Source organism: Euphorbia lathyris, chromosome 10 (genome assembly GCF_963576675.1).
Source record: "Euphorbia lathyris chromosome 10, ddEupLath1.1, whole genome shotgun sequence".
Classification (NCBI taxonomy): domain Eukaryota; kingdom Viridiplantae; phylum Streptophyta; class Magnoliopsida; order Malpighiales; family Euphorbiaceae; genus Euphorbia; species Euphorbia lathyris.
This window is the reverse complement of record NC_088919.1, coordinates 48,048,965-48,071,241: the sequence shown is the minus strand read 5'-3', so window position 1 is coordinate 48,071,241 and position 22,277 is coordinate 48,048,965. Positions and strand designations below refer to the sequence as shown.

General features: G+C 35.2%; 2 protein-coding genes across 2 annotated transcripts; one reads left to right on the top strand and one right to left on the bottom strand.

Annotated features, from left to right (window-relative positions):
- Positions 1–3,388: 3,388 nt before the first annotated feature.
- LOC136209786 (cytochrome P450 CYP94D108-like) lies at positions 3,389–5,177 on the bottom strand. Its single transcript, XM_066001369.1, has one exon. It carries the CDS (start codon positions 5,055–5,057, stop codon positions 3,540–3,542), a length of 1,518 nt encoding a protein of 505 aa, XP_065857441.1. The 5' UTR covers positions 5,058–5,177; the 3' UTR covers positions 3,389–3,539.
- Positions 5,178–7,558: 2,381 nt separating this feature from the next.
- Positions 7,559–16,140, top strand: LOC136210042 (uncharacterized). Its single transcript, XM_066001718.1, has 14 exons — positions 7,559–8,071; positions 8,211–8,286; positions 8,372–8,461; positions 8,543–8,587; positions 8,864–8,944; positions 9,290–9,356; positions 9,634–9,689; positions 10,411–10,521; positions 10,619–10,758; positions 10,851–10,890; positions 12,400–12,462; positions 12,547–12,734; positions 13,819–14,314; positions 15,883–16,140. The coding sequence occupies exons 1-13, from the start codon at positions 7,695–7,697 to the stop codon at positions 14,300–14,302; spliced, it is 1,818 nt and encodes a 605-aa protein (XP_065857790.1). The 5' UTR covers positions 7,559–7,694; the 3' UTR covers positions 14,303–14,314; positions 15,883–16,140.
- The last annotated feature ends 6,137 nt before the right edge of the window (positions 16,141–22,277 follow it).

Below are 22,277 nucleotides of genomic sequence, written 5' to 3'. Positions count from 1 at the left end.
TATTGAAAATCTTATAATGGTTGATCTGTTAATTCCATCCGAATTTACATAATAAACCGCAGTATATGCCACCATATCAATTGCATCAGATTCATTAGCATACTCCATTTCCAAAGGCTCCGTGGGACTGTATATTTATGAAGATAGTCAATTCTTGTGGCAGCATCTAATGCAATCTTCATCCTTATTACCCAGGAAATACATATCCAACCGAGTGTTTGTGGTGAAGCCTCTACAAGTATACCCGTTCAGATTCAAATGCATTCTTATTGCCACTTCACGACATCCTTCAATCGCATGTACCCCTAGGAGTAGAAATTCCTCAAACTCCAACAGCAACATAGCTCTTCTAATCAAGAAAAGGCATGTACGAGTTACATTTTTTTTTGGGTTAGATACCAAAGTGTTCTCTTTTTGGAGCTCCTAATTGACAATTAAAGTCATTAGCCTCATCACTTCCATTATAGTTATGATAACTTGGTGTTGCTCATATTTTTCTGTATTTGTTTCTTCAACAGACGCCTTTTGGATACAATAGGAAGCATGTTTCATTTATTGGAATTGGAGTTATTGTTCTTAACATAGGCTTGAAACGTGGATTAGAGGTATCTTATATTTCTTTTTAGTATATGCTCGTTCTTGCTTTGAATTGCTCTTTTCTAGTTCTCATTTAGTGTTGTTTTGTCTTTTTCTTAAAATGTACTATGCAGTTTGTTGGGGTTGATCCTTTAGAAGCAGGTAACGTTGTTCCATTCATTTTAGTCATTTGATTTGCAAATACCATTGGAAGGAACATCAGGCGTTGATTCTGTTTGTTGAATATGCCAATTGATTTATTCTGTTTGTGGATTAGAATATTGACAATAAATAGAATTCTTCTCAAGCTCAAAAGTCAGGTTTGACTGATTTTCCTTTTCCATTACAAAAAATAGGAATCCACTTGGTCAATTAAGAATGGAAAGATTCTCGTTTAACTCTTAATTTATGTAATCAATAGTGTATATAAATTATTTAGGGATAAAATACTAAAACAATCTCATTTTTTGTTTGAAGAGCTAATTTAGCATCCACGTATTAAAAAATATCATAACGTTTATCAAATGGTGCAATTAAGGATATTACTAACAAAATTTGACACATCAAATGTTTATATTATTATCCCCTTCACATCTAGGCATGAAGTCATGGTTCCATCATAATTTATAATTTCGTTGGAGTTAATGGTACAATAATTTGATGTGTCAATTTTTGATAGTAACGTCCTTAATTGCACCATTTGATAAACGTTATGATACTTTTTAATACGTGGATGCTAAATTAGCTCCTAAAAAAAGATTGTTTTAGTGTTTTATCCCTAAATAATTTATATATACTATTGATTACATAAAAAAAACTTGTATTATATAGAAAAAAAAAGGGTTAAGGTGCAAAAATACCCCTAACGTTTTGAGTCAGGAGCAATTTTACCCTTAAGGTCTAAAATGGTGCAATTTTACCCCTAACGTCGGAAGTCAAGAGCAATTTTACCCCTAACGTTGATAAATTGGGTCAATTTGAGAAATAATTCATCAAACTGTCTTCTCGGTCATGAATCTTGTTATCTACACTTCATACGTGTGTCATTTTATCAGTAACTTATAACAAACATTCGTTGGGATGTGAAAAAAAATAAAAAAATAAAAAAAATATACTGTCTTTTTGTACGGATTAGACAAAAAAAATTCAAAAAATCCACCGAATTTATATTAATCTCAAATTCTATTATTAAATTATAAAAACATGAAATCCCTTTTTTAAAACGAATTATTATGCAATTGGTGTAGAATAATGAACAAAAATATGTGTTTTATAATAGTGTCTGAAATTGATCCAATTTACCAACGTTAGGGGTAAAATTGATATTGACTTCCAACGTTAGGGGTAAAATTGCACCATTTTAGACGTTAGGGGTAAAATTGCTCATGACTCAAAACGTTAGGAGTATTTTCGCACCTTAACCCAAAAAAAAAACATATTTAAGCCTCTGAACTTTACCTATTTTAAGGATCAAGCCACTCATCAATTATTTTTCCATATTGAACCCTTAATCATTGATTCAATTATGAATTCAACCCTTATTTAACTTTTCCGCCGAGTTTGGGTGGCACGCATCGCTAGAGCGATTCGGTTTATTGACGTGGACAAATAAAAATAAGAGTTTATTGACTAGGATAGACATCGAGTAAAAAGTAACAAGAAATTACAAAAATTAATTTATAGTAGGCTCTTCGAAACTCAATATTCTCATCTCCCATTTTTTTATTTTCAGCATTAGAATCGCTAAATCGATCTTCAATTCTCCCAAACTCGACGGAAAATTTGGGCCAAATTCATAACAAAATCAATGATTAAGAGATCAATATGGAAAAATAATTGATCAAGCTTTTGATCATTAAAATAGATAAAGTTCAGGGACTTAAATATATATATATATATATATTTTTTTTTTCTATTATATACTACACTTATTCCGCTTCATTATTCTATTACCTTAAACTAAGTTTTTTAAATTTTGATAAAAAGAAAAAGACAGGAGGTAAGATGAACACATGGAATGAAGTGTGTTATTAAATTCTATACCTTTTGTTCTATTCTATCCTATATTCATATATAAAATATAAATATTAAATGTTTATAATTGAGGCCTCCAAATTTTGGAGGCCCTAGGCACAAGCCTAGGCCAAATGCCCATGAAGCCGGTTATGAATAAGTAATAATTTTTTTTTAAGTTTATTTTTGAATTATATAATAATATTCTAAGACATGTGGAATATATGTTCTGTATTTAACTTACTTTTTTACAATCAAGTGATCAATTGATTCAGATGGCTAACTGGACGGTTTATGCAAGTTGAGGGGACTATATTCTTTGAAAGTTCATGGTACCACTCCAACTGTTTAAACAAGTTCATGGAGAAATGATGTATTAAGCCAATAAAATATAACTCATCAACAAAATGAATATGTCAAGTCTAAAACTAATGTAACCCATCCATGGACTCAAATTTCTTTTGGTATTGATATTTACCGTCCAAATTACTTATCACCACTACCATTCAGACAATTTTATCATTTTCATAAAAAAAAATTCAAAACTGAAATTTTGGTTTTCTGAGAAATTTTTTATTTATTTATTTTCATGATTTCTTTGATAAAAAAATGTAAATTTTAATACTTTCGACTCGTAAACATCTATTTCCAGAGTTTTCGGGTTGTTATGCATCAATTATTTTCATAATTTCAATTATTGTTGTTCGGGTTTGTGATGTTGGAAGAAATTAGAGAGAGAATTTTCAGTTTTTAATTAAAATTATGAGAAAAGCAAAAAAATCCAAATGAAAAAACGAGGACAGTATTTAGCAATCCACTTTCTTTTTTCTTGCTAAATATGCAAACGCCGATTTCCCTTTGCAACAAAAACTGTCATATCACATTAATTAATACTTGTAAATGCGTGAAAGCGAAACTAAAACTAAAACTAAAACCGAAACCGAGAACTTTTAATAACATCTTTCCTTTGCCTTAATTTGCAATCCACCTTTCATTCTAAGTGTCATGGCCAACACATGTTCTGGACATTTCTCCTTGCTATTCACATCAATATGAAACCTCTCAATAACAGCTGCTGCTATGGATTTCATCTGAATATAAGCCATATCTTTACCTAAACATATTCTCGGTCCGGCATTAAACACCGGAAACTTAAACGGACTTTCTTGCCTGCAAACTCCATCATCGTCCAGCCATCTCTCCGGCAAATATTCGCAGCAACTTTCCCCCCATAATCTCTCCATCCTCCCCATTGCATACATATGGTAAGCCACAAACCAATTTTTTCCGATGAATGTTCCGTCGGGAAAAACGTCTTCGTTTTTACAAGCTCTTGTGTCCACCGGCACCGGCGGATACAATCTCATGGACTCCGAAATTGCTGCCTGTAAGTAGTTCATGTCTTTCAGCTCTTCGAAACTGAAAGTTTCACCGTCGCAGGTGATTTTTCCGGTTCTTGCTCTGATCGATTCGAGTTCGTTTAGTATTTTTCTTTCCACTTGTGGATTTGATGATAGTAGCCAGAAAAACCAGGTTAAAGCTGCGGAAGTGGTGTCTCTGCCGGCGAGAATGAAGCTTATGACTATATCACGGAGAAATTCCGGTGAGTTACTGTCGTCGTTTTGGATAAAACGGGAGAGTAAATCTAAATCGTCATTTTGATTCTCAGTTCTTTTTGCTATTCTAGATTTAATTATCTCGTCGGCAAATTCATGGACTATCTTAATCGATTTTTGGAGTGATTTCTCTTCTCCGATATTAAAAAACTTACTGATTTTCCATAAAAATGGAGCTGCGTGCAAAAATCTTCTGGCGCTAAGCGTGGTTGCTTCTTCAAATGCTTTCATAAACTCACCGACAGCAACACCGTCGCCGCCGAGACAACATGGATCGACATTGAAAGCAAGTTTACAAATATTATCAAACGCAAACCTCTCTAAAATCTCCTGCAAATCCAATTCCTGATTCAATTTCGAAGCTCTTTCGAGTAGAGGAATCAATCTTGTTGAAATCTCGATCTTAACACTGTCCATAATGAAAATTCTAAGCGATTTAGTGTTGAATTCGTAGCTAGCAATTTTTCTTTGAAGTCGCCACATTTCTCCATCGGAATTGAAGATTCCGGTGCCGAGAAAGTCCTGGAGAATAGAAACGGAGCGATCTCCTTTCGGATAATTCTCGAAATTGTTCTTGAGAATATGTTCGACGATTTCAGGGCTAGCTGTGATGATTCCGTGGACGTTTCCTGGACGGTGGAAGAAGGCGGTGTTGGAAGGACAGTCCTGCAGCACTTCTGTAGTCCAGTCGAGAAAACGGTGCCGGTTAATCAAGAATTCAGGCAAAGCTCCTACGAGAGGATAGATTTTGAAGCCTTTTTTGGAAGATTTTTTTTGGAAATTGGAGTAGAGGAAGTAGAGATAGAGGCAAAGAGAAAGAGGAAAAAGGAAAAGTAAAGCTAAGGATTCCATTGCAGAGATATGAGTTCAAGTTTTTGCTTGTAACGGAATAAGAGGATAAGACATCTTATCAAATTCAAATTCAAAGCCTGTGTTGTGATTTGTGTTGTGACACGCATTTGGCTTGAAAGGATTTCTTGTAGATGGAAAATTCACACAATAATAACATAACGATAAAATAGGTGTACAAATAGTTATGAAAATAGAATGCTACCCTGCTAACCTAATCTAATATAACGATAAGAATTTCATTTTAATTATTTTCGATATCATAAATATTTTTTTTATGAAATTTCTATTTCTATTTAATTTGAATTTTAGTAATTTATTAAGTTTTAGATTTTATCAATGTTATCAGGTTCGGGTCGGGCCGGGACCCGGCGGTCCGGCCGGGAACCGGAGCGACCCCGGGTCTCTAGTTGCTGGAGAAATTTTAGGCGGCTAACCCAACAGTTAATCGATTGCACCCCTGCGCGTGAGAGAGCATTTTCCCTAGTAATTAGTTAAAGGCTTCTAAATGCCATTTACTTATAAACTAGTTAAGTTTCTCATTTCTTTCCTATGTGGGATGTGAATGCTTAATTTTCTTTTATCTTTTTCCAAACCATTTTAAGTCCTTCACTTTGAGCATCAACTTCTCATTTATCACTTGTTCGTTTTGAGTTTATAATATATTTTTAAAAAGATCTTATGATATAGAATACGTTGATATATTTTAATTTATTCTAAATTTAATTTATTCATCATATATTTAAGACTCAAATTAACAAAAAAATAACAAACCAAATGTTGTTTATAATTTATTTTGGATATATATAATGTATAAAAATAATTTTAAATTAGTTATATATATATTAAAAAAAATAAAAATTTACGCACAATGCGCTTACATTAAAGAAGAAAGAAAAATCCCCACCAGACCCGGATGCGGTTCGACCAATCCGATCCGACCAAGTGACCCGTGATCCAGTTACCAATCCGGTTTAATGTCCGGTCCGGTTCTGATAACATTGGATTTTATTGAATTTCTTTTTTATTGAAATTTTATTTTAATTATTTTTTTTTTTGTTTCTCCGTGTATTTTTATTTATCAACTCAATATATTCACATTATATTGATAAAAATATATAATAGAATTGCAAATAAATAGAATCTCATATGAAATAATGGAATCTTAGCTAAGATATAATAATAAAAGTTATTTTTAGATTTTAATTAGCCAACTAACATTAAATTGTTTTAGCCAATAAGAGTAGGTTCCAGTGGTAAAAAGTTAAATATATGCTTGTCAGTTTGAGGTTTGATGTTTGAGGTTTGATTCCCCACTCCGTCAAAATTTAGACATATCCTTATCTAAACTTTTATTAACAAAAAAACATTAAATTTTAGTAATTTTATTTATTAATTAAATTTCAAAATATAATATATCTCGTTTATTTATAGAATTGCAACACATATCAAAATGAGAGTGTGAAAAAATAAAATTGCAACTTAGGAAGTAAGAATAAATCAGTAAATAAAAGAAGGAGAAGATGTGAAGTTTATAATGGCATCTCCAATAGAGGCTAATAAAGATGTAGGACCTTCGGTGTTGCCCTTCGCTTGCGGACGTCGCTTGTACTGAGGTCGGTCCCTCGCAACACTTCGACGTCTAAGTTAGATAGAAAAGAGATCAACTACAGAGAGATCAGACCTCATTAATAGAACTTAGCTGCCTTTATATATAGATTACTAGATGGGTCAGATCTGGACGTGTCCACGGGTTGGTTTGGTTTGAGTGTTTGTTTTGCCGGGCTTTGTGAGCTTGGTCCATATTCCTTATAAAGTAGCCCCTCGCGAAGTACGTTGCCGAACCATTATATGTGAGGTCTCTGAGTGGTGCTTTCCTAGTGAAGACAACGGATTCCGGTAATGAATTGGCTAAGAGGTGGAAAGTAAGTTGCAAGATAACTTAAAATATGATATAAGAATGGATCAATTCAGATTATTGAGACAAAATAAGGCCATAATCTATTTTATATTTTATGTGTTGATTGGAGTGTATCGGGCCAAATGTCAAAGGGAAAATTACATAGAAATTCATCTTTTAAAAACTATTTACAACTATATCAACTTATAATTTTGGATTATATCAAACTAGTAAAATCAGTACTTTTAATATATTTTAAGGATTAGAATTTATAAATTAGAAGTTTAGAATATATTTTCTAGGGTTTATGATTTACGAATTAGAGTCTAAAATTTTTAAATTATGGTGTAAAATTATAATATATAGAGAATAATGACATATTAAAAATTAAATTTTGTAATATGATTTAATTGTAATTTTGTACTTAATTATGATATTCATGTATTCGACCCAATGTCAAATACACAATGTTCAAATCTAATTTATAAATGATGGGCTTGGGCTTGGGCGGCCCGCAAACTGAACTTTGTAAGGTTTCCAGTAAGCGACGGTGCGTTGATCACTAGACATTCGTCCGATTACAAAAACGAGCTGTCGTCTAGAAGCAAATTTTAGGTGGGTCAGCGGGCTATTACTATTTTTGGTCTTTCAGCTTTCCCTCCTCATTTACGAAAGAGAAAACGGAAGTTTCTCTACCTCCGCTCTCTCAGTACACTCCGCTTAACTGTTTGAGCACTCTGATGGAGGAACCGTATAATTCAGACGAAGACAACGAGTATAATATTATTTACGAAATGGATGAAGACGCAGAGAATGAGTCGGAAACCGAGGAGGAGGAGGAGGAGGAGGAGAGGGGCGAGGAAGAGTACATTCCAGTCGTCAATTCGCATAGGGTTTCAAGCAATATTGGTCTTAATTCTGGTCGAGATAGTGTGGAAGAAGGGAGAAGTAAGCGGAGTAGAGTAGAGCAAGGAGGCGGCGGCGGAAGAGAGACGTTAATCGGAGATGAGAATGCCGAGTGTTCTCAGGGGAAAGAATGTAATCCGATTGAAATTGACGGCCTCTTTTGCCCTATTTGTATGGATGCTTGGACCAATGAGGGAGATCATCATATCTGGTGCATTTTCGTTCCTTCATCTCTTTGCATTGTCTTTGAGGTTTTCGAAATCTTAGTTTCTAGGAATTTTGTTTCCTGTTATTTGGCTTTGGAACTGTGAAATCACCTGTTAATTGTATAATTGTATTTGAGTGTGTAGTTGTCTTCCTTGCGGGCATCTTTATGGATTGAGTTGCATCAGTAAATGGCTGAAACAAAAGAGAAGTTCGGCCAAGGTATTTGTTAATGTGTTTACTTTTGATGAATATTTTAAGACTCAGTCTGTCCATTTTTACTTAATGTTCTTTCCTTCCATTTTAGTGTCCTCAATGTAACAGGAAATGCTCGTTAAAAGATGTGAGGAAACTCTTTGCTCCGAGGATTGTTGTGGTTGATAACGAATCACAGAAGGTACTGCCAGTAGTCTCAAGCTTTACATTCTTTCAGGAAATTGACAGTATAAATATGTAGAGTTGATGACCTTTTTTGCAGACAATTCGATCTCTGGAGGTTAAATGTGCTTTTCTTGAGAAGAAGGTAGGAATATCTGCTGACATAATATAAATAGATAATTGCAATATTTTTTTTTTTCAATTTTTTTTTATAAAAAGAACTGCTTTGTCCTTAGATTTTGATTTTTTTTTTTTTTAAATTTGTTGCTTCCATTCATGTGGGGCTGTATGAGAGTTTGCAATATTGTTTACTCTAGAAAAAGAAAGAGGGTTACACTAATAATGAGGTTTTATTTTTTGGTGTTTTGTAATGTCTGCTAGAATAAATACATATGATATGATCTTATACTTCTGCACACAGAATGCTGATTCATCTAGAAAAGAAAGTGAATGGCTAAAGAGGGAAGCTGAGTTGAACCATAAAGTTAAGCAGCTTGCAGAGGTATGCTAAAGCCTAAATTATGTTTCCCTTTTGAATTTCACCTTCTTAAAGTGAATCCTCAGATTCACATACTATGATGCTGAATGTCTTGGTCTTATTACTGGCTGTTTAGGTTCCTTTATGAATAGTCCTTTGTTTCATCAAGTTTTATGAATTACTAGTTCAAAATGCATTTGCATCTCAAAGTTTACAATCAAGATTAAGAAACTAACTCATTCTTTAGGATTGATATTGTGTGTAGAATTAAGATTAATTAGATCTTATGGTTGGAAATTCGAAGTATTTTGTTTACTTATGTGTTTGCTTCTGTTCATTACTGATATATTTAAACTTTTGACTTTGCAGAGGACAACATGTTTGGAGCATTTATTAGGAGACTTACAGAGCAGGTCAATTATTTCTAACGCTGCTGGTAGGAACTATTGGAAAAATCTATATTGAGCGATTATTCTTCAGATAAATGATCTGTATTTGTCCTTACTGTTTTTTCCAAAGCTGGTCTATGGTTGTTACTTACCATTTAGTGGTTACAGATCAATGAGTTTGTGATGTTGATGCCTTTACTTTCCTAGCCTCTTTGTCTCCTTATCCTTTTTGAGATTAACCTTTCTGCTTTAAATACTGGAAAAATTAAACCAAGTAGTTTTCCTGTCCCTCTGGAATAACTTAGATCTATATATTGTTTTCAGAAAATATAAACTCCAAGTTCTGCAGACAAGGTTCTTCTTGCAGTTTTGTATCAGAGGTGCGGATGCTTTCTCTTTTAACTTTTCTGTTCGAACTCTTGTTTTTTTTTCCTGCCCCTTTTCTTAACCTTTGTTTTTACTTTTTTTCTTTAAACCATGATTAATGTGTACAATAAAGTTTGCAAATACCATTATAAAAACCATGTCCTTATTCACTGAATTGAAGATTGCACGAGTCATTTATGAGCTTTCCTTTGTTATGGTGATAACAATTTTTTTAATTAACACATAATTTGCTTGTGAGCTCCTCGATTTTATCTGGCAGCTAAGTGGAGTGTTGATACAAATTACTATAAGTTTTCTTCTGCACATAGTTTATACTTTCAGTACCACTTATGTTGTAAAGTATGTCTATTATTCTTCTTTGGAAAGATTTGACATAAATATTTCCTGTTGTCCCCAGTGTAACAGGCTTTCCCGCATATTGAAATATTTTGATCCTGTGCTTCATTGTTACTGATTCTTCTGAAATATCATTTTCTTTTGAAATGGTCTTCATCTGTAAATATAGAGTTTCCTTCTATTGTATGTCATTGCAGAACCCTTCTTTTATGTCGGAGCATAAAACTGTGACTTAACATTATTGTTTTGGGATGTCTCTGTAGAAAGAATTCTGTTCTCTACATTGACTTTCACCCTATTGTTTTGTTTGACTTCATTTAATCTCATCTTATTATACTTTCAATTTAACATTAACGACTTGACTTTTAATCATCACAGGGAGAGTTGCAGGTGGAGGGAGCATCTCTATTTGATATAGATGCAGTTGGCCAAATGGTATTACTAGTTCGAAGGCTTCCAAAGATTGGTGGGTCACATGTTCTTACAAAAGTAATGTTTCTATGCTGCAACTTGAAAGGTTTTAATGTCATTAAAAAGATTTTTATTTGAAACCTAACTATCCTACTTTCAAACGTATATCTGGCAGTTGAACTTGCTGCCTCCCCATGAAAGTGAAGATATATTTTTTCCTTCTAGCATGAAAATCATAAAGGACCTACAAATATCTCCCTTCAATAGAGGTCATGCACTCTGTGCTTCCTTAGGCAAGAAATTATCAGTTCTCAGGTATTGCTACTGGTAATATATGAAGTTCTTCTTTCTGTGTTTTTAATTCCACAATACCATGAACCCCTACCTCTTGCTATTGTTTGCTACAGTTCGGAAAGCAACAGTGTCATCCTTTCATATGATTTACCAGTAAGTGTTTTTCCCCCCTACGGTTCTGAACGACTTCCCTTGATATTATGTTAAGATTATTCCTCTTTAGATGGATTCACAAACTGTGGTAGGATTTTTTGAACCGTTCTCTGCTACAATGGTTTTGCTTATGTCATGGTCGCTGCATGTCTGGGTTTGAATATTCCTAAAAATAACATAAAGGAATTACTAAATGTATCAGAAAGAAATTAGAAATAACTATTACTGCTGTTGTAAATTTATAAATGTACCTTGTAGAAATTAGATATAATTATTAGCTATTATTGTCAATAGGTTTGAACTTTCACTTGTGGCCTGGAATCAGAAAGTAAACCTCAAGCTTTTAGAATATATACTGGCTACAGTGTCACGTCTGTCTGCCTGTCTTGAATCTTGATCGGTAATTACTGTTGATAGTTCTAGTTTAATTGTCTAATGTAAAACTCCTTTTACTAATATCGTGCCACCATATTTTTTTAGTTCAGTGTTTTCATACACAGGGGAACATGTCTTGATGTTTGTTTGCTTATTGGGAAATCTGTGTTACTGCCTACCTCATAAGTCAGAACATGTCTCCTACTTTGAGTTATTGCTCGTAATTTGTTTATAAAAAATATAGGAAACGGAAGGTGGGGAAACATGTAAATAATCAAGATATAGAATTTATAAGGATGCATGTTTAATTATATATATATATACACATTAAAAAAGAGGGCGAGCCTTGGCACAATGGTAATTCGAGTCTTAGGAGCGGCCTCTTGCCAAAAATTGGTAGGGGAAGGCTTGCCCCCAATACACCCTTGTGGTGGGACTCCTCCCCGAACCCTCGCTTAGCGGGGACGCGTAGTGCACCGGGCCGCCCTTTATAAACATTAAAAAAATGGAAAAGTATGAATAAAATTCTTGTGGTTTCATTGATTTGCAAATATAGAGAAACGTATTTTTTTTTTTTGTTTTTTTGCAAATGAGGGTATGTGCTTTACACATTTAGCGAAACAAGGAATTTGAATAACACCGTTTGACACATCATCAAGTCAACATGCCACATCAGCAACGTCATCAAAGTCAACACGCCACATCATCATAGACTAACACCGTTAGTCAAATTCCTTCTTTTGTGTTAACTGGTAGTCAAATTCCTTCTTTTGTGTTAACTGGGTAAACACATGCCCTCTTTTGCAAAAAAATAAAACCATATTCCTCTATTTGCAAATCCATGAAACCACAAAGGTTTTATTTGTACTTTTCCCTTAAGAAAGTTGCATACAAGTCATATAGTAGAGGGAAAAAAGAGAATTTTTCATTCTGAAATAGGATTTTACTGAATATGTAATTAGCATCGATCCACTTTTGAAAACACAATACATCCTAAGAAACGAGTTTTCAAATAAGAGACAATTTCTTTTTTTTTTTTTTTTAATTTTACGGAAATGTAATAGCTATAAAATAAAAGTTCTTGTGTAACATAGATGCTATCTAGTATTTTACTGATTTCATCTGCTTTTACAGGCTGCTGCTTGGTCATGCTCCTGGGATCTTAACAGCTCAAATCACATATATGCTGGGCTACAGGTCCTACCCTTAAGTTAATAATGTTTATCATGATTGTCTCAGCAAGCATACATTGAAATTTTGACTTGTTTTCCCACCTTGCAGAACGGCTCACTTTTGGCTTTTGATGTGCGCCAAACGGGGAGTCCATTGGAATCCAGGCCTGGGCTTACGAGAAACCCAATCCATACCGTACGATCTCTTCAAAGTAGCTCTTCTTCTGGAGTTAGAACATTGTTATCTGCTTCTTCTATAGGCATCTGTGAGTGGAACTTTGGCCACACTGAAGAAAGGTTGGAAATTATTACTCCCTCTCTTTTTCATGTTGTTTAAGGTTTTTTTTATTAGAATCAATAAACTATTAATACTTCTCCTAAAACCTCTCCTGAAACTCTACTTTCCATGCCAAAATTATCTTTTTTCCTAGTTATTAGGGCTTAATTATAGGGTTGTTTGCATTAATTCTAAACCTTTTTCTTAGTATAAATAAGGGTAAAATTTGAGGGAAAAAAATGTCGAAAAGTGCATAGGTAGTATATAACGTTGTATAGAAAAAGAAATTGATGAACCTAAAAAGTCATGTAATAAAAAACGGAGGGAGCAGTTCAATTTTACCTATATCATGTCTTTTCCCGACTAAGAGACAAACTGTATTTTGTGGTTCATAAAGCATAGAATTTGCTAAATTATCCTATATGGTTGTTATATAACTATCCAGACTGAATTACATAAATTTGATTCATTTTTTTTTCAAATACTCATTAAAGTATGATTAATGGTAAGGATATAATGACTGGTTCAGGTGGCACAGGCAATTGCCAAGCTGCACCTAGCCATGGTTATAAGAGGTGCGCCTATTTGTCAGATTGTTTTTTTAAGGGTTTTAAAAGAGTTAGATACATGTTTAATCCCCATCATTGGCTTAGATACATCTAGTGTCCAAAATAAACAACAAAAAAGAACACAAACTTTGAAGAAACGCAGGCACCATAATGAGGAAAAAAAGGAGAGAAAGAAGAAGCAGACAACGAAAAAAAAGAAAAGAAAAGAGAAAAGCAGACAACACCAGAAGAACTTGAAGTTGAAGCAATTGTTCAACTTAGGATTTACTATTTAATTAAACACTTGAACTTTACAATACGAGGTTTATTTTATGTTAGACCTTATAATTAAGAATATTGTCATGATTTAGTATTTATTGCATTTTGATTTTAGAATGTCATTTTTTATATTTTAAATATGATCATTTATGATTTTCTATACTTTTATTCTTTTAGTGCATCTTGCGCCAAGGCTCCAGGACCCCCCTTGCGCCTTTAATAACTATACTTACAGGCTGTTTTCACTTTCTAACAAGATTCCCTTTCATTTATGAAGACCATCATTGGTTCATGAAACAGCAGATCAAGGAGTTTGTATATCCCTTGCTTATTGTTACAGTAGTGATGACATTGTTGCTACATTTCGTCCGAAGCTCGGAATGCCGAATGAGATGGTTGTTACTCAGCCATCACTCAGTCCTTCTGCCACCATTGGACAAGGGGTACTGGGTTCCAATCTTCACTTGAAGAGAGAGGGTGACAAGTATACAAAATCCGGTATTGCATCTGCCAGAGTAAGCGATATTCGACTGCCAAAATCTGTTATCATAGACACAGGGAGCAACAACAGACCAGTATTCGGGATCGAAGATGAAGGCGGATTGATCTTGCAAGAGTTGCCATCATTCACATTTTCCCAACGTCTTATGTCACATAAGCGTCTTATTTCTGATATGAAGTATACAAGCAACCTAAGCCGGGGTATACTCGGCTGTTTGAGTGAGGAGACATTGCAACTATTCAGCAGCAAGATTTCATGAGAGATTGGAAATGTAAGTAAAACTTATTTTTGTGACTATATTATTATGTATATTTGCTATACTCTATCTGCTTTTTCCTTGCTGTAGATTTTGTACTCTTTAAGTTATATCTTTAATTATTTACCAATATCACTCGAGATTAGTTAACCGTGTTCTCTTATCTGGCATATATGTAACATCGGTGGCATGGTATACAAAAATTCACGGTCCTTGAACTATCAGAAATGGAATAAAATTGTCATAACTCTTTATTTTGTAATGAGAAACTCCTAGCTGTTTGACTTTTGTTTCTTCTGTTGTCCTTTGTCCCGAAATCAGTAAACTCATTTGCCGGAGATGACACGTGGGTATCAGGTTACTATTTTGACATGAAGATTAGGATGCAAGAAAAAGAAAATAATTTTTGTTGTTTTTCTTTATTCTCCACGTGGAACCTCTGGCAATTGGTTTTGTCAATTTCTGGTCAAAATGACAACAGAAGAAACAAGTATGAAACAGTAAGTGGCTTCTCGTTACAAACAAAGAATCATGGCAATTTCGTTGCATTTCTTTTTATAGTTGGAGAACCATGAGTGTAATTAATTTCAGCTCTGGGTTGCGAAGCAATCTTATAAAAGTAATGTATTTTTGTTATTATTGAGGGAAATTGGGACTGACTGAATAAATTTGATACTTGATAGTATAACAGTATTTAACTAAAGTTGGAAACTTGTGTTATATTATATATACCTAACGTATTCGAGGAAGTGTAGTTTTACCCTTATCATTTTGCCCTAGTTCATTATTGATATTTTGCTAGTGCAGTAATGTTCACCTAATCAATGACCACTAAATTAGAATTCTAGGGTGGAGAAATTAACTAATTAAATAAGGCTATAAATTTTTCCACATTAGAATTCTAATCTAATGGTGACCGATAAAGTGATTATCAAATAAGTTTGATGTTTGATTAATAAACCGATGAAATATCTTGAAAAAGGATAAAATTGAGCTAGAACAAAAACAATGAATTGAAATTGCACCATGAAAAGTATGAAGCTAGTAGTTTTTTCTTACTTTCCTTTTGCAACTTTCATATATATTATTAAATTTTCAACTTTAGGTATTTTGGAGAATTAAATCTATCAACTTATTTGAAATTGTTTCTTAAATTTCATTCAAGGATCATTTTCTGTTTTTGTAGTTTGTTTTCTTTTGTGGGTGTTTATTTGATGGTGTTGTGTCAGATATGCTGGACCTTAATAATACATTAGAGGTCACTGGAACTTGGTCTTAAAAACTGATTGACTTTCCGAATTTACAAATTACAAAGTGGTTTGTTAGCTTCCTGAAGTTAAAGTGACTTATTGACTTCTTAAACTTGCTTACACCGTTCTATTATGCCCCTTACTTTGTCCAAATCAAGTCTCTTAAAGTGAGTCAATCGGTTTTTTGAGCCAAGTTCAGGAGGTAAATGTACGAAGCCTAATTGACGGGGTTCATTATTTTGTTGGTTAAGCTGGACACAAAAACTGCCGAAATGAAATAAGCATACAATTGTTAGAGATAAATCGAAACTTATACTTTTCTTTTTATTGTAGGAAACAGAACTGCTGATATGTTGACGGAAATAAACCTTACCTATCTGACTAATCTGATAATGATTGTGGGTCAAATTTATCCAATTGTACTCAGGTATTAAGTATTTGATTAAGGTTCTATAGTTGAGCATTATATATATGGCATCTCTCAGATAGGTCGATGATCTGTTTGGTTTTACATTTTGTAGTTTAGAGCATGTATGTATGGTTCAATTGTTTATATCTATTATTACTAGTAGCTTGTGCTCGTAAAAGTTAGCTGATTTTGGTTTCGAAATAGTTATAAGCAGCTGTTTTTCAACTCTAAATTTGTTTATTTTGGTTATTTTGGCCGTCAATGCACGAATATTCCATTAGCCACTTCAACTTGTTAATTCTGTGTAAAAATGAGGCCTTTAAAAAGGATGAAAAAGATGAGGAAATGTTGGATTTTTAAAAAGGTTTGAAATTACATATTTGTCCCTCAACCCTTCTTCCTCCTTCAAACTCCTCATGCTGTTTCCTCTATCATAATAGATTTCAATTTGAATCAGCTAATTGAGAGAAATAGGAATGAAAAACAATTTCCACAAATAAATCAATAATCCAAAATTAATCAAATAGATCGACCATGTTGAGATGTGCAGATGAGATAAGACTGGTTATACCGGCGTTGCAGACAAAAAGAGAGCAAAATTCAGGGGAAGTGAAAATTTGGCTAATTGTACATAGCCCTTTCTCTCTCTTACCACTAGAAGCTCCCAATTGATATGATTGCTCTTATGGGATTCTTCCAGGAAGGAAGGCGGTCAGAAAATTTTACTGATTTGGGGGTGTAAAAAGTTTAATGAGTTGAGTTTTTCATTCTATTTTATTTTATTTTTATTTATTTATCAAAACAAAACAAAACTTTATTGACTTAAATATGAAAAGAGAACAATTAAAAAATAAAAAAGTCCGCTTTCCACGTATAGACAAATAACTTACCGTCTGAGTTAGTGAATGAGCTTGCTGCCATTCACCCAGGTCTTGCCTTGCGAACTGGATAATTTGAGTCGGTTGCAATTGTTTCTATAGGGACAAAACCACTGCAGCAATTTCTGCCAAAATCATCCCGGTAACTTGTGATAATGCAGTAGCTAGCCAATTCTGAAAAGAATTGATTAAGTTCATTCAGTTGTCCCCAAAATACACTGACCAGGCTCCTAAAGCAACCGGGCATGCTAGGAAATATGCTCCTCATCCTCCCCAATAGAATTACATATCGCACAGATGTTAACGAAGTTGTAGTGACATTTGGCTAAGCTTGTTAGAGTTGGAAGAGACTCAGTGAAAATTGCCATATGCAATTCTTAATCTTCGGGACCACTTGAAGAGACCAAATACGCTGCCAATCCACCGACTGAATTGAAGTTACTGTTAAGGAGGATGCTATCTGATATCCACTCCACACGGAATAGCTTCCTCACTTTTTGTGCATCCAAAACCAGCCATCAACTTGGTCAGAATCGAGAAAATGAATGTTGGTCTTTGATATTGAAGCATCGATACACAAGTTCCCAATTCCAATACCCGTTACCATTAAGAAGGCTCTAGACAAGATCTGGGGGATATTTTGTTGTAATCGGACTTGTAGGGAACGAGTGCTCGACATCTGGTAACCATGGACTATCCCAAACCAAAAATGGTTCTCCACCTCCGATCTTGCGCCGTATGCCTTTGCATAAAAGTTCACGACTAGCCATAATACTTCTCTACGACGGATTATGCCTGAGTTCTGCAGATGAAAAGGTAGAAGACGGATAGTACCTTGCTTATAGCACCCGCGACACTAGACACTTTGGATTCAGTAGAATTCTCCATCCATGTTTCGCTAACAAAGCCAAGTTAAATTTATTTAAGTGTTGAAAACCCATCCCACCCTCTGCTTTGGGATTACAAAGCTTTTCCCGTTTTTTCTAGTGAATACCAGAACCATAAGTACCCGAAGATTGCCACCAGAATCAATTAAGCATTTTATTAACATCATCATGAAATTGCTCGAGCATGAGAAACACACTCATTATATACGTCAGGATTGACTGTAAAATTGCTTTAACTAGAACCATCTTCCCCGCTCTAGAGATAAACCTCTCCTTCTAATTATTGATTCGTTCCCAAATTCGGTCTTTGAGAAAGTTGAAAGTCTTCATTTTACCTTTGCCAACCGTCACTAGTGCTCCCAAATAACACCCCATATTCCACACCTCTCTTATACCCAAAATTGTAGTCACTTCATTCTTAATCGAGGCCACTGTATTTTTGATGAAAATATGGTTGACTTCATAAAATTGATTTTTTGGCCCGAGGCTCTCTTATATGATTAAAGGCATTGCTGAATAACTGAAGCTTTTGAACAGTTGGCCCAAAAGAATAAGCAACTATCATCTGCGAAGAATAAATGAGAAATATGAGGGGCGGACCTTGTGATTTGGAAATCATGAAGGAAACCTGCTCGTTCTTTAGCTTGAAGAAGGTTTGACAAGCCTTCGGTGCACACTAGAAATAGAAACAGTGACAGAGGGTCACATTGACGGAGTCCCCAGGAAGGAAGAATCGGTCCAAGATCCCTACCCCCGTGCATAATTTTATAACTAATAGACGATACACACATCATCAACCACTCAATCCATCTGGAATACACTCTAGCATACTGTGAAGAGACTTCCATTCGATTCTATCGTAAGCTTTGCTTATATCCAACTTGAGCGCATCCATACCATCTTTCCCTTGTTGTTGTCCCTTCAACTTATGAATCCCTTTGTAAGCCACAATTATATTGCCAGTAATCAACCAACTAGATAAAAATGCGCTTTGACATTCTGAGATGACATTAGGCAGCACCTGTTTAAATCTATTTGCTAACATCTTTGAAATAATTTTAAATAGTACATTACACAGAGCAATAGGCTAAAGATCTGTTACCTTTTCTACAACAAGCTTGTTCAGAATAAGAACTATCAATGTTTCATTTAGAGTTAAAGAGGGCTATGAATCACTGAGCACCGAACGACATGTAGCAACCACATCTGCACCTATAATGTCCCAAAAATATTGATAGAAAGCGAGATTGAGACCATATAGGTCCGGGCTCTTATCAGGATGCATAAAAAAACATACATTCTTTGCCTCATCTTCACTAAACCAGAGGAGAAAAAAAGTCATTATCTCATGCTGAGAACCGTTGTTGAATTAAAAGGAGGATATCCGCGGCCTCACACCCCCGAGATGTAAAAATGTCTTGATAATAGTTTGTTAACAGAGACCCAAGACCGATGTCCCAACCTCACCATTCCCCCTCATCGTCTTTTAACTCAGAAAAAGTGTTACTTCGCTTACTTGCTGATACGTACAAGTGAAAGTATTTTGAGTTAGAATCTCCATGTTGTAGTAAAAACAGTTTGGCTCGTTGTTTCCAAAAATCATCTTATTGTTTGAGCACCTTCACATACTTATCTGAGACGATTCTTTGTCGCTATCCCTTCAACTTATGAATGAAAATAAGCATGCACATTATTTTTGTTATGCGGAATTAATGAAAGATAAATAAGTAGATAATCGAAAACACAAATTTACGTGGTTCACCAACGTTGTGTTGGCTAGTCCACGGGCAGAAGGAGAATAGTATTTATTAGGAGGCAGAAAAACGGAGATTACATGATTAGGTTTACATAATGGGGTATTTATAATACCCAATATAACCTAATCCTACTTGGAACCCATGATCCTAATCCTACTAGGAACCTATGATCCTAATCCAACTAGGAACCCATGATCCCACAATGTCCCCACGATTCCGAATCCAAGTAGAAATCTGAAACACAATACTACTCTGAATAGGAAACAGGATACACTGATTCAAGGCATTACGACAAATCTCCACCTTGGCTTGAATCCTTCTGAAAACATAACAGATGCACCCATGACAGTGCTAGATGAACAGACTTCTCCCTCTATCTCAGATGATATCCCTTCCTTCATCTTGAGAACCCACTTGCAAGTAATAATCTTTCTCCCTGGAGGTGGTATGACTAAATCCCATGTTTGATTCTTATGAAGGGACTCCATCTCATCTCCCATAGCAGCAAGCCATTTCTCAGAATCGGTGCTTGAAACAGCTTATTTGTAAGTTGATGGTTCACGAGTGTCCACCCCTTCAGCAACCTGTAGTGCATAGCCCACCATGTCCTCAAAACCATACCTCTTAGGTGGCCCAACTCCAACCCTCCTTGGTCGATCTTGAGCTAAGCTACGATGTGTAGCTTCAGATGGTTGAGAAACTGATGGTGTAAATTCTGGTAGCTTTATTTCTGCTTCTAACTCTTGTTCCTTCAAGCCACTCTCACTCTGTATGACCTGAAGCTCCACTTGTTTATCAATGCTATCAGTTTCTGTTGCAGTTGTAGGCTTCACAATGGGTCTAAGTACATATTTTTCGTCAAAGACTAGATTTCTGCTTAGAATGACCCTTTTCTCTGATGGAGACCAGATCCTGAAGCCTTTAACTCCATCTCCATAGCCTACGAACACTCCCTTCTTGGCTCTTGGCTCTAGCTTACCCTCATTAACATGATAGTAAACTGTGCACCCAAAAGCTTTCAAATTTGAGTAATCAGCAACCTTTCCTGACCATATTTCTGTAGGCGTCTTGAGCTGTATGCCGATGTGTGGTCCGCGGTTAATCAGATAACATGTTGTGTTCACCGCTTCAGCCCAGAATCTTTTATCTAACCCATCGTTAGAGAGCATACACCTCACCCTCTCCAGTAATGTCCGGTTCATTCGTTCAGCTACACCATTCTGTTGCGGTGTATTCCTAACTGTGTGATGCCGAGCAATCCCTTCATCCTTACAGAACTGATCAAACTCAGACGAGCAAAATTCTAGACCATTATCATTTCGCAGCCTCTTTATCTTCTTTCCTGTTTGGTTTTCCACCAATGCTTTCCACTGCTTGAAATTCTTGAAAGCTTCACTTTTATGCTTCATCATGATGACCCAAGTCATCCTTGAATAATCATCATTCAGAGACACAAAATATCTGTGACCTCCCAAAGACTCAACTCGAGATGGACCCCAACAATCAGAGTGGATGTAATCAAGTGTGCCTTTTGTTATGTGAATAGCTTTGGGAAACTTGATGCGATGTAGTTTCCCAAAGACACAGTGTTCACAAAACTCCAGACTCTTGATTTTATGACCACCAAGAAGATCATCCTTTGATAGAATCTGCATCCCTCTTTCGCCTATATGACCAAGTCTCATATGCCATAGCTTTGTCATATCTTCCTGGTCAATCTCTGACGATGTAGCATTAGCTGAACCTGTAACAGTGGAACTGTCAAACCCGGCCTAAAATAAGATCATGTAAGACGGTGAGACATTACCACTGACTTATTATATAAATCAGTAGCAGTATCTCTCAAATAAAGAGAAAAATCAAAACAAAAACCAAAATTTTCCTATAGCACCAAATTTATTTCACACACCCAATAATTATAATATATATTAATCTCAAGGTATAACTTCTAGAAATTTAGATACGAACGTGACAGGAACCTTGCAGGAAATACAAAGTACCATGTTTCACACCTTTCAGAATCACATCAGAACCTTTACAAACATGCAGAACTCCATCTTTTCCTGACCAACTGAGACCCCTGCTGTCTAGCAGACTCAGAGATATCAGATTCTTCATCATCAACGGAACATGCCTGACTTCGTTCAATGTGCAGAACTTACCATCATGTGTCCTCAACTTGATCGAGCCTATTCCAACTGCCTTGCAGACATGACTATTAGCCATTGAAATGCTACCTCCATCTACATGCTTATAAGTTGAAAACCATTCTCTCCTTGGACAAATACGATAAGATGCTCCTGAATCAAGAACACACATCAGAGTGATGAGTGTGTCCATCAGCAACTAGTAGAGCAATATCATTTTCAGAGTTGGTGTCGCCATCTGCTACAGTAGCAGAACCTGGTTGATTTTTTGATTTCTTCTTCTTCTTTGGACAATCAGTTTTCCAATGTCCTTTCTCCTTACAGTAATTACAGGTGTCGTCTGGTTTGAGACCCTTTGAGAACGGCTTCTTAGACTTCTTCTTTCCACCGTTTCCCTTTCCCTTACTGTCGCTGGCAAATAGTCCAGAGGCCTGATTATCTGTACCTGTATTGTTCGCCTTATGGCGCAACTCCCTGCTATGAAGAGACGACCTAACTTCTTCCAGAGTCATAATATCTTTACCAACAATAAATGATTGAACAAAATTCTCATATGAAAGCGGTAAAGACACCAACAAAATCAAAGCACCATCTTCATCTTCAATTTTCACATCAATATTACGTAATTCTAATAATAATGTGTTCAATTG